General features: G+C 43.5%; 2 protein-coding genes across 3 annotated transcripts in view; one reads left to right on the top strand and one right to left on the bottom strand.

Moving 5' to 3' along the window:
• The window catches only part of LOC118940024, a 1,007,326-nt gene that overhangs the window by 154,135 nt on the left and 840,284 nt on the right, over nucleotides 1-12,907 (bottom strand). The window lies entirely within an intron of this gene.
• On the top strand, nucleotides 659-5,698 carry LOC110487229 (NAD-dependent protein deacetylase sirtuin-7-like). Of its 2 annotated transcripts, none has more exons than XM_036948104.1 (10): nucleotides 659-1,293; nucleotides 1,514-1,651; nucleotides 1,873-1,977; nucleotides 2,483-2,553; nucleotides 2,902-2,974; nucleotides 3,099-3,197; nucleotides 3,577-3,813; nucleotides 4,107-4,187; nucleotides 4,611-4,717; nucleotides 5,099-5,698. In XM_036948104.1, the coding sequence occupies exons 1-10, from the start codon at nucleotides 1,207-1,209 to the stop codon at nucleotides 5,307-5,309; spliced, it is 1,209 nt and encodes a 402-aa protein (XP_036803999.1). In that variant the 5' UTR covers nucleotides 659-1,206; the 3' UTR covers nucleotides 5,310-5,698. The 2 variants fall into 2 exon arrangements, with proteins under 2 accessions (XP_036803999.1, XP_036803998.1); XM_036948103.1 differs by having other exon boundaries at nucleotides 662-1,073.

Genomic DNA, 12,907 nt, shown 5'->3' with positions numbered 1-12,907 from the left:
ATGTACTTGTCAGGTTGGTTTAATGAAAACTGAACAAAAATATAAACACAACATTCAACAATTAACGATATTACTGAGTTAAGAGTTCATATAAGGAAATCAGTCAATTGAAATGAATTCATGGGGTCTTAATCTATGGATTTCACATGACTGGGCAGGGGCACAGCCATGGGTGGGCCTGGAGGGCATAGGCCCTCCCAATTGGGAGCCAATCAGAATGATTTTTTTCCCCACAAAAGGGCTTTAATACAAACAAATACTCAGTTTCATCAGCAGTCCTGGTGGTTGATCTCAGACGATCCCCCAGGTGAAGAAGCCGGATGTGGAGGACCTGGGCTGGTGTGATTACACGTGCTCTACGGTTGGGAGGCTAGTTGGATGTACTGCCAAATTCTCTTAAACGATGTGAGGTGGCTTATGGTAGAGAAATGAACATTCAATTTTCTGGCAACAGCTCTGGTGGACATCCCTGCAGTCACATGCCAATTGCACGCTCCTTTGAAACTTGAGACATCTGTGGTCTTGTGTGACAAAACTGCACACTTTAGAGTGTCCTTCTATTGTCCCCAGCAGAAGGTGCACCTGTGTAATGATCATGCTCTTTAATCAGCTTCTTGATGTGCCACACCTGACAGGTAGAGATGTATTATCTTGGCAGAGGAGAAATGCTCACTAACAGGGATGTAAACAAATTTGTGCACAAAATTTGAGCGAAATAAGCTTTTTGTGCGTGTGTAACATGTCTAGGCTCTTTTATCTCAGCTCATGAGACCAACACTTTACATGTTGCATTTACATTTTTGTTCGGTATAGTTTTAAAATTAATTTCTGAGTTCTAGTAAACGTTTATATTGTGAGAACGCCAGTGGGCGCAGTTTTTTTTTCGAAAGCTACATTTGGCCTATTCGACGACATCCGTCCATAGCTGTCGTTGGTTTGTCTGTCAGTGTGATTCCACGTCTGTGAGAATGGAAGGGGAACCAGACACAGGCGCGTCTTCTCGGGATGAGAGAAAAGCTAAAGAGAAGGCTGAAATACTGCAAAGGGAAACCCAGCGGAAGAGTTTCAAACTGGTCAGAGAGGAGAGACTGGAGATTTGTGTAGTCCACTGTTTACAAGCTAGCTAGATGTTATGCTAGCCGGCTAGAAAGCTACACCGGCGGCTTGCAAAATAACACTTATTGCAATGCATTGCAACGTTTAACAATGTTGAGAACTTTGGATAAAACTCTGACATTGTTCGTACCGAGTGACATTGTCAAGAGTAGATATTGCCCATTCATGTATTCCAAAGTTAGTAACTATTGCATTCCTTTGCGTCATTCTCAATGTAAAATAATCACCTGGCAATGACTACCGAAATGTTCAGGGCTCATATAAAGCTTATCCGAGTAGGAGTACTGATTTAGGATCAGTTTTCCCTATTAGATCACATGGACAGGGGGCACCTGATCCTAGATCAGCACTCTTACAGTTTGTACATTGTAATTATCTATCGTCGCATCCTTTCCAGGTAGCTAAGATCCTGAAGAAGCAGGAGAGTGAGCGGACACAGGAGGAGTCTGCGGATCTACTTCTGCACCAGGACACTGTACAGGAGCTGTGTTCGCGGCAGGTCCGCAGGAACATTCTAAAGAGGAAGCAAGAAGAGGTCTGGTTGACGCATCTTTAGAACTGCCCAATAACACAGCCTGGTTCCAGATCTGTTGGGGCGATCTTCCCAACTGCTTGTCACTTCAAACATGGCATGGCAATTCCATTGGAAGTTGGCACAAACAGACTGGCACCCAGGCTACCAATAACATGGTCTAAGTGGCGCACTCTCTCCTTGTCTCATGCTTGATATGTCTCTCTGTCTTTGTGCTGTTGTAGGTATTTGATGATACCGAGGACCTGAGGTGTAAAGTGGGACAGTTGGCTGAGGCAGTCAGACAGGCTCAACACCTGGTTATCTACACTGGAGCTGGGATCAGTACGGTAAATACTGGGGCTCTGTATTTCACACTATGGCTGCGCTCCACTGGTCTAAGTGCCAGTTTATTTATGCTATCATGTCAACTCATTGTCATGCCAACCAAATATTTGACAGCAGTGGAGTTGGCAAGAGCACAAACAGATCTGGGGTCAGGGTATAACTTTGTTCTGGGGTGTATTCACAGGAACCGGATGGCTAACCTGAACCAAAATGAAATGCTTGTTTTCATTGCGAAGCGTTTTCTACGGTGTGCACTCATATAGCCTTTTTCAAATCTCTCCTCGGGGACCCCCGGCCGTTCTTGAACTTTTCCAGAGGTAGCACACCTTATTCAACTTACACGAGTTATTAGGGTTAAGGGCCTTGCTCAATGGCACATTGGCAGATTTTTCACCTAGTCTGCTCGGAGTTTCGAACCAGCGACCTTTCCGGTTACTGGCCCAATCGGCTAGGCTACCCGTCACCCATCATGACAAGAGTGACATGTTTCTGTGTCATGTTTTGCAGGCAGCGTCCATCCCAGACTACAGGGGACCAAATGGGGTTTGGACACAGCTACAGAAGGGCAGAGCTGTCAGGTGAGACAGGCTGGAGTCAACAAGATGGCATCTTTGTCATACTGCATGTAATTAAGTCAACAAGATGGTATCTTCGTCATACTGCATGTAATTAGGTCAACAAGATGGCATCTTCATCATACTGCATGTAATTATGTCAACAAGAGGGCAACTTTGTCATACTGCATGTAATTAAGTCAAGAGGGCAACTTCGTCATACTGCATGTAATTAAGTCAAGAGGGCAACTTTGTCATACTGCATGTAATTAAGTCAACAAGATGGCATCTTCGTCATACTGCATGTAATTAAGTCAACAAGAGGGCAACTTTGTCATACTGCATGTAATTAAGTCATCTCTCTCTCAACAGCTCGTCAGACCTGAGTGAAGCAGAACCTACTCTTACACACATGTGTATCAGGATGCTGCATGAGGAGAACATGGTCAGTGAGCTGGTTGTGTGTCGTCATGGACCTTGTGCTTGTAGCTTCGTCCGATAATTGAAAGGTTTTGAGGTGTCTGTCTGATGATTTCCAACGTGTGTTTGGCATTCGTGTGTGTGTGCAGGTGCAGCATGTAGTGTCGCAGAACTGTGATGGGCTCCACCTGCGTAGCGGTCTTCCCAGACACACCCTCTCTGAGCTGCACGGCAACATGTTCATCGAGGTAGGACACACTCTCTCACTACATACAGTATATACAGTATACTACATACAGTATATACAGTATACTACATACAGTATATACAGTATACTACATACAGTGTATACTACATACAGTGTATACTACATACAGTGTATACTACATACTACGTACAGTATATACTACGTACAGTATATACTACATACAGTATATACTACATACTACATACAGTATATACTACGTACAGTATACTACATACAGTCCATACAGTATATACTACGTACAGTATATACTATATACTACATACAGTATATACTACATACAGTCCATACAGTATATACTACATACAGTATGTTCCACCTAAAGAACTCACTGTATTATTCTAACATTTCCTGTTTTACAGGTGTGTACTTCCTGTTCCCCGGTGAGGGAGTTTGTGCGACTCTTTGACGTGACGGAGCGCACCGCGAGGCACAGGCACGGGACGGGGCGGCGGTGCGCCCACTGCGGGGGCGAGCTCAGGGACACCATCGTACATTTCGGGGAGAGGGGCACCCTGGAGCAGCCTCTCAACTGGAGGGGGGCATCGAACGCTGCTGAGAGGGCTGACGTTATCCTCTGTCTGGGCTCCAGTCTGAAGGTAAGGACAACATGTACTAACACACAGCATCAATAAAGCCTGAAGGTAAGGACCACATGTACCAACACACAGCATCAATAAAGCCTGAAGGTAATGACTATCAGGATGAATAGACTAAAACAGAGTGCTCCCACCTCACAGGACAATGAAATTGAATGCAAAATGAAATAGGACTTCTGTGAATATTGAATAGAATTTAGTGTTTTTTTTAGTTGTAGAACCTTGACTGGCTCCTCCTACTCCGTTTGTGTGTCATCAGTGTGGTTAGACTGATCTTTCCATCTCGTTACCAGGTGCTGAAGAAGTATGGCTGTCTATGGAGCATGAATAGACCTGCTATCAGGAGACCCAAACTCTATATCGTCAATCTACAGGTCATCTTGCTACTACTTACCATGATCCAGCGTCTCCTAATCCTGGTCCCTGGCATTGCCCCAGCATTAACATATTGATGATTAGTGCTGGACGATGCTGTTTTTAATTGTACCTCTTTGGGCCCCCGGGACCAGGATTGGGAAACACTGACTTGAACCAATAAAGCCTTTGTGTTTGAGTTGAATCTTGATCATTCAATGAAGTTTCACTTAGTTCTCCCACAGAGATGGGCCCTGGTCACAAGTAGTGCACTATAAAGGGCCCTGGTCACAAGTAGTGCACTATAAAGGGCCCTGGTCACAAGTAGTGCACTATAAAGGGCCCTGGTCACAAGTAGTGCACTATAAAGGGCCCTGGTCACAAGTAGTGCACTATAAAGGGAATGGGGTGGCTGATTGATGATGACCTCTGTCTTGTTTTAGTGGACACCTAAAGACGACCTGGCCACGCTGAAGATCCATGGGAAATGTGACGACGTGATGCGTCTCCTTATGGAGGAGCTGAACATTCAGATCCCTGCCTACAACCAGTAAGACCTGTCTCAAAACGCACACACACCTCGGCTGTCTTCACTAGGAAGCAAACTGGTTGGAACGAGGAGGGACATACCTCAACTTGTTGTTGCTAAAAGTTTTCCGTTGCAAATAGTTATTTTTTAAAAATGTAACCATTATTTAACTAGGCAAGTCGTGATCAGTGGAATGTTATGGTGTTGAATCGGGTGCGTTAGTGCGAGGACTATCATTTTTTAAATTGCACCGCTTTGGGTCCCCAGGACCAAGATTGGAAACCACTGACTTGAACCAATAAAGCCTGTGTTACAGAGTTGAATGCTATGGTGTGCACTAATGAATACACCCCAACTGGATCACCCTGACTGACTCATTCCTAACTGCCCTTCCTTCATCAGGACAGAGGACCCTGTACTCAGCTTGGCCACGCCGCTGAGACCAGACGAGGAGGACAGTTACACTCGTAAACTCATAGCTCCGCCCGCGGGCGGGGAGGACTGCTCACCAGACTCCCTGGGACAGGGTGGAGGAACAGCAGTACAAGGAGGCTGGTTCGGACGAGGATACTCCAAAGGGAGGAAGAGGAAGAGGAGGAAGGTGGTGGTGTAGCAGAACGTTAATCATGGAGAATCGTGTGTCAAATTTCTACTATCTCCTTTTTGTTCTGATTGGTTGTTTTGAAACGGACCTTGATAGTAAGGAAGACGTCACAGCAAACAGAAGTGAGGGGGGAAGAACCTCACTAAGACGGAGCTGTTTGTGATGCAGAGTATTATGAAGTATTACTATGGTTTCAGATATACTACCTCTCTAAGCCTGAGGGAGCATCCTAATAATCTCCACTTTCTGGTCGTCACTAGTTACCACAGCCGCAAAGTCACAAACCCTGCCTCTCTCCACAATTTAAAATGTCATTTAAACCTTAACCACACTGCTAACCTTATGCCTAATCTTAAATTATGACCAACCCCCCCCCCCCCCCCCCCCAAAGAAAATAAATATATATATATATATATATAAAAAAAATATGATATATAAAAAAAATATGATATAGCCAATTTTGACTTTGTGGTTGTGCTATCTAGTGGAAACACTTTCTCCTGAAGTGTGCACTTGTTGACTTCCCATCATGGATTTAAATGAAAATGGCCAGTATTTGGAAACTCCCTCTGATCCATGCCTACACTAATCCAATGCTTTTAAGTTTGTGGGGAGTAGTGAACACTTCAGGAGGAGAGATTATTGGGCTGTAACCAAAGAGTTTGGTTTTTCAATTAAATGGTGCTTTTATGTAGCTTTCATAGGAGTGGTGTTTTGTGTTTGTTACATGCACAGCACCTTACTAACTTTCCTCAGGGTTGCCGTCGGCGATGCCATCCTATTACAGTACAGCACATTCATGGCATTAGTATCTGTCATTGGATGGTGTTATTGTCAGGAATTTGGTTTTACAATAATGGAAGTGTGAATTTAGTGTCTGTGCCAAATGGCAACCTATTCTCTATGGGTCCTGGTCAAAAGTAGAGCACTACATGGGGAAGAGGGTACCATTTGGGATGGGAATCTCAGTGTTAGATGTTGTGTTTTCTTGGTGCTACACATCAGTGTTCTCCCCAAAGAATAGAAGAGGCGCTGCGCCTCCTTGTGGACTGGCTACGCCACTATGTAAACACTTGTGGACTGGCTACGCCACTATGTAAACACTTGTGGACTGGCTACGCCACTATGTAAACACTTGTGGACTGGCTACGCCACTATGTAAACACTTGTGGACTGGCTACGCCACTATGTAAACACTTGTGGACTGGCTACGCCACTATGTAAACACTTGTGGACTGGCTACGCCACTATGTAAACACTTGTGGACTGGCTACGCCACTATGTAAACACTTGTGGACTGGCTACGCCACTATGTAAACACTTGTGGACTGGCTACGCCACTATGTAAACACTTGTGGACTGGCTACGCCACTATGTAAACACTTGTGGACTGGCTACGCCACTATGTAAACACTTGTGGACTGGCTACGCCACTATGTAAACACTTGTGGACTGGCTACGCCACTATGTAAACACTTGTGGACTGGCTACGCCACTATGTAAACACTTGTGGACTGGCTACGCCACTATGTAAACACTTGTGGACTGGCTACGCCACTATGTAAACACTTGTGGACTGGCTACGCCACTATGTAAACACTTGTGGACTGGCTACGCCACTATGTAAACACTTGTGGACTGGCTACGCCACTATGTAAACACTTGACAAATCATGTGACTTGTGTTTCTTTTTTTGAAGCATAAACCAGGTTTCCATTCAACCGTTTTATGTGTTATTACAGATCAAAATATGGAAGACAAGGTGGGATATTTTTGTCTGTAAAATGTATTATGCAGGAAATGTCGGTGTAAACGCTTTTATGAGCAAATATTGATTTAATAGCCGTCAATATTAAAGTTAACTTAGTGAGAAGATCACTTCTGTAATCGCGTGACTAAGACTCGTTAGGAAATCATGCCGTTTACTAGGCTACAGATGAAATAAGTTATGATGAACTTCACAGGGTGGTGAAAGTGCACGGTGATGAGCTTGATGCTCCTTTCAATAAATATCAAGGGTCTTATTCTGTTGACGTGATATTCGATGTTTGGCTGCCGTTTGACATAATGTCATGTAGACGAAACCAGCACTGTACCTGAGAGCTGTTGGCTAGAGCACACATGCAAGGTATTTTTAGTTGCGCTACACCTAGAAAGGAAATGATGAGCACTGAGTGATCATGATTACAACCATCATTACAATGCTGCAGTTTTACAATGTGAAGCCTTGTGGTAAGTCTCTACTTTGCTATATTTATAACCCTTTTGTTTCAGTTACTGTGCAGTCAGCCAGCAGATGGCGATGTTGAGTAGTTTAATCTTTCCGCCCAAAGGAAATGTATGCAGCCGTGTCCCCTGTGGACCGGTTAGTACATAAAACATTCAGGCTGCCGTGTCCCCTGTGGACCGGTTAGTACATAAAACATTCAGGCAGCCGTGTCCCCTGTGGACCGGTTAGTACATAAAACATTCAGGCAGCCGTGGACCGGTTAGTACATAAAACATTCAGGCAGCCGTGTCCCCTGTGGACCGGTTAGTACATAAAACATTCAGGCAGCCGTGTCCCCTGTGGACCGGTTAGTACATAAAACATTCAGGCAGCCGTGGACCGGTTAGTACATAAAACATTCAGGCAGCCGTGTCCCCTGTGGACCGGTTAGTACATAAAACATTCAGGCAGCCGTGTCCCCTGTGGACCGGTTAGTACATAAAACATTCAGGCTGCCGTGTCCCCTGTGGACCGGTTAGTACATAAAACATTCAGGCTGCCGTGTCCCCTGTGGACCGGTTAGTACATAAAACATTCAGGCTGCCGTGTCCCCTGTGGACCGGTTAGTACATAAAACATTCAGGCAGCCGTGTCCCCTGTGGACCGGTTAGTACATAAAACATTCAGGCAGCCGTGGACCGGTTAGTACATAAAACATTCAGGCAGCCGTGTCCCCTGTGGACCGGTTAGTACATAAAACATTCAGGCAGCCGTGTCCCCTGTGGACCGGTTAGTACATAAAACATTCAGGCAGCCGTGGACCGGTTAGTACATAAAACATTCAGGCAGCCGTGTCCCCTGTGGACCGGTTAGTACATAAAACATTCAGGCAGCCGTGTCCCCTGTGGACCGGTTAGTACATAAAACATTCAGGCTGCCGTGTCCCCTGTGGACCGGTTAGTACATAAAACATTCAGGCTGCCGTGTCCCCTGTGGACCGGTTAGTACATAAAACATTCAGGCTGCCGTGTCCCCTGTGGACCGGTTAGTACATAAAACATTCAGGCTGCCGTGTCCCCTGTGGACCGGTTAGTACATAAAACATTCAGGCTGCAAAAGCGCCGATTTCCTCCTCAACTGGATTTAATGGCGAGAAAGAGGGGAAAACATTTGGAAATTATGCATACTTTATTTATGAAACAAAATGTTCCTCCACCAGCGTAGAGGAGTCTCTGCTAGTCCTGGATGTTATGCATTGAGTTTAGCCAATCAGGGTGCAGCAGTCTGTTCTTTTTTTTATTGTATTGGCTGATTGCATCCAACTGGGGTGCATACGCCTAACCTTATACCCATTAAAACCTCACCACTATACCAACTAACCTTATACCCATTAAAACCTCACCACTATACCAACTAACCTTATACCCATTAAAACCTCACCACTATACCAACTAACCTTATACCCATTAAAATCTCACCACTATACCAACTAACCTTATACCCATTAAAACCTCACCACTATACCAACTAACCTTATACCCATTAAAACCTCACCACTATACCAACTAACCTTATACCCATTAAAACCTCACCACTATACCAACTAACCTTATACCCATTAAAACCTCACCACTATACCAACTAACCTTATACCCATTAAAACCTCACCACTATACCAACTAACCTTATACCCATTAAAACCTCACCACTATACCAACTAACCTTATACCCATTAAAACCTCACCACTATACCAACTAACCTTATACCCATTAAAACCTCACCACTATACCAACTAACCTTATACCCATTAAAACCTCACCACTATACCAACTAACCTTATACCCATTAAAACCTCACCACTATACCAACTAACCTTATACCCATTAAAACCTCACCACTATACCAACTAACCTTATACCCATTAAAACCTCACCACTATACCAACTAACCTTATACCCATTAAAACCTCACCACTATACCAACTAACCTTATACCCATTAAAACCTCACCACTATACCAACTAACCTTATACCCATTAAAACCTCACCACTATACCAACTAACCTTATACCCATTAAAACCTCACCACTATACCAACTAACCTTATACCCATTAAAACCTCACCACTATACCATCTAACCTTATACCCATTAAAACCTCACCACTATACCATCTAACCTTATACCCATTAAAACCTCACCACTATACCAACTAACCTTATACCCATTAAAACCTCACCACTATACCATCTAACCTTATACCCATTAAAACCTCACCACTATACCAACTAACCTTATACCCATTAAAACCTCACCACTATACCAACTAACCTTATACCCATTAAAACCTCACCACTATACCAACTAACCTTATACCCATTAAAACCTCACCACTATACCAACTAACCTTATACCCATTAAAACCTCACCACTATACCAACTAACCTTATACCCATTAAAACCTCACCACTATACCAACTAACCTTATACCCATTAAAACCTCACCACTATACCAACTAACCTTATACCCATTAAAACCTCACCACTATACCAACTAACCTTATACCCATTAAAACCTCACCACTATACCAACTAACCTTATACCCATTAAAACCTCACCACTATACCAACTAACCCTACACCCATTAAAACCTCACCACTATACCAACTAACCCTACACCCATTAAAACCTCACCACTATACCAACTAACCTTATACCCATTAAAACCTCACCACTATACCAACTAACCTTATACCCATTAAAACCTCACCACTATACCAACTAACCCTACACCCATTAAAACCTCACCACTATACCAACTAACCCTACACCCATTAAAACCTCACCACTATACCAACTAACCCTACACCCATTAAAACCTCACCACTATACCAACTAACCCTAAACCCATTAAAACCTCACCACTGTTCCACTCCAGCACCAGTCTGTTTGTTTCCCCCCTAGTCTGATAGTTTTCAAAATAAAATATCTGATTGACTGAATGTGATACACAGCATCCGAGAAGAGCATTGGTTACTCTAGCATGGTGGTGGAAAATGGTGTTTCAGAAAGTACACACAGTTTCCCTGTGGTTTTCTTCTGCTTTCTCGCCATTAAAACAAGTTAAAGGGGAAGTTGACCTAAAATCCCACATTTCCCAAGTGATTCCATACATTGAAACTAGTTAGGGGGAGTTCTCCTCTCTCTCCCTACAGTGTAGAACTGGAGAGCTGCTAAAATGAGTCATGTGACGTGTCTTTGTGCGGCTCCATTGTCAGTCAAAGAGCAATTAAGAAAACCGTGAATTGTGGACAAATTATTTATTTTATTGGCCTCCTGCTTGCTGTGCCACTAGAGGTCCTGGTTTGAGTCCAGGCTCTGTCGCAGCTGGCCGCGACCTGGAGACCAATGAGGGGGCGCACAATTGGCCCAGCGTCGTCCGATTTAGGGGAGGGTTTGGCCGGCAGCGATGTTCTTGTCCCATCGCGCACTAGCGACTCCTGTGGCGGGCCGGGCGCAGTGCACGCTGACACTGTAGCCAGGTGTACGGTATTTCCTCCGACACATTGGTGCAGCTGGCTTTTGGGTTAAGCGGGCATTGTGTCAAGAAGCGGTGTGGCTTGGTTGGGTCGTGTTTCGGAGGACGCATGGCTCTCGACCTTCGCCTCTCCTGAGTCCATACAGGAGTTGCAGTGATGAGACAAGACTGCAACTACCAATTGGGGAGAAAATGTAGTAAAAAAAAAATTTTTTTAAATATTGAAAGGGTCTGGCTGAATTAGCTATTTTAATCAAAAGTACTATTGGTTTTAAGTCAGGAGATGTGTACTTTTCCACCTAAAACAACTGTAATTATTTTATATTATTATTTAATGTGGCTGCAACAACAGGGAGGGAGGAGGCACATTCCACCTAACTCATTTCAATGTATGGAATCACTTGTTTGGGATTTTAGGTATACTTCCCCTTTATATGGAGGAAATCTACAACTTTGCAGCCTGAATGGAGAATGTTTTATGTAGGAACCGGTCCATGGGGATATGAGTGTATTGCGGGGATAAACATTTCACTGTAAAGTCTACACCGGCTGTATTGGCGTATGTGCCCAATAACGTTTGATTTGATATGAGTGTTTAGTCGGCTGCATGCTCTCCTTTTGGACGAAAAGATGAAACGACTCAATATCGCCATTTGCCGGCCTTTGGGCAACTATGAAGTATATATTGTCCACCCCTTGGCTGTTTATGTACTGTTACTATAATTTTTTTTTAAAGTGCCGTTGAATCTATTCAAACTTTGCCTGTTGTATTGTTTTCTCTCTCAAAAATATTGGTTGACAGGAAAGTGTTCTGGTACTTTGTTTACACGCTAATCGCGTAGATTTATCGGAAATGTATAGGATGCGTTCGTAAATTTGCTCTGGCTATCTACTCCGATTTCAGAGCACTCTCGTCTGAGTGCCAGAGCGCAGAATAACTGATGAATTTACTAAAGATCAACACCTGTTGAATATGACCAGTGTCAGTAAACGTCAGCATAAAAGGGTAATTAAATTGTTGCCAGCAGCACAGTTACAAACCAACCACCTGGATAAAATGAAATAAGCCTAACCAGCTCTGCTAGGACGAGTAAAATGTTCAGAGTGAGGTGTTCTCTCATTTGTGTCCGGAAGTAGCTAGCCGGTTAGCTTGGGCGCTTAATTGCCGTTGTGAGGTCAAATCAAAACGCTCGGATCAACCCAACCTTATATATATATATATTTATATAAAAACATGTACACCGCAAAATGATTTGAATTTATGAATGCCCAGAGCGTACTCTGGCACTCCAGACTAAAGTCACATGCAGGAATCAATGTTAATAATGAATGATGTAAATCATGCTTATATGACTTGTTTGTGTAGCAGTATATAAGGTCAGAGAGGGAACGCCCTTTGTCAAGAGTTTTCATCAAGCTTGGAATGAGTGAACCTCTCCGGTCCTGAAAATAAAGATTGATTAATTTACACTGAGTTTGACTCCTTACTGGTGGAGTTCCACAACAATCTTTTAGAAGCAAACTAATTATACAAGAGGTCTATGCTCCTTGTAGAATAAAATATATAATTCATGTGATAAGTAGACAATGTTTTGCAGATAATGGATTTAATTTATTGATCTATTGAATACATGAATACTGTTCATGTTACCAGACTGGAAATTATTGATTACTTTGCATGTAGAAGGAATGTATATGTTGGGGTCAATGGAGGGTGGAAAGGAACTAAGTGTATGGAAAGTTACTGAGACAAGAGGGAGTGCAGAAAGTTTACACTGTCAAAACATGTTATTGTTAAATATCACAGCTCCTAAGGAGGGAGGCAAAGGGCAACAGTCTGGTCTCAGTTACTGATAAAGT

This window comes from Oncorhynchus mykiss, chromosome 17, assembly GCF_013265735.2.
Source record: "Oncorhynchus mykiss isolate Arlee chromosome 17, USDA_OmykA_1.1, whole genome shotgun sequence".
In the NCBI taxonomy this organism is placed as follows: Eukaryota; Metazoa; Chordata; class Actinopteri; order Salmoniformes; family Salmonidae; genus Oncorhynchus; species Oncorhynchus mykiss.
The sequence above is the reverse complement of the archived record's forward strand: the minus strand, read 5'-3'. Positions and strand labels throughout refer to the sequence as shown.

Excerpts from the sequence above, each read along its gene's own strand:
- LOC110487229 (XM_036948103.1), top strand. The coding sequence starts at position 969 with ATGGAAGGGGAACCAGACACAGGCGCGTCTTCTCGGGATGAGAGAAAA. Across the intron at positions 2,554-2,901 it reads CAGAAGGGCAGAGCTGTCAG|CTCGTCAGACCTGAGTGAAG; the intron begins GTGAGACAGGCT and ends CTCTCTCAACAG. Across the intron at positions 2,975-3,098 it reads TGCTGCATGAGGAGAACATG|GTGCAGCATGTAGTGTCGCA; the intron begins GTCAGTGAGCTG and ends GTGTGTGTGCAG.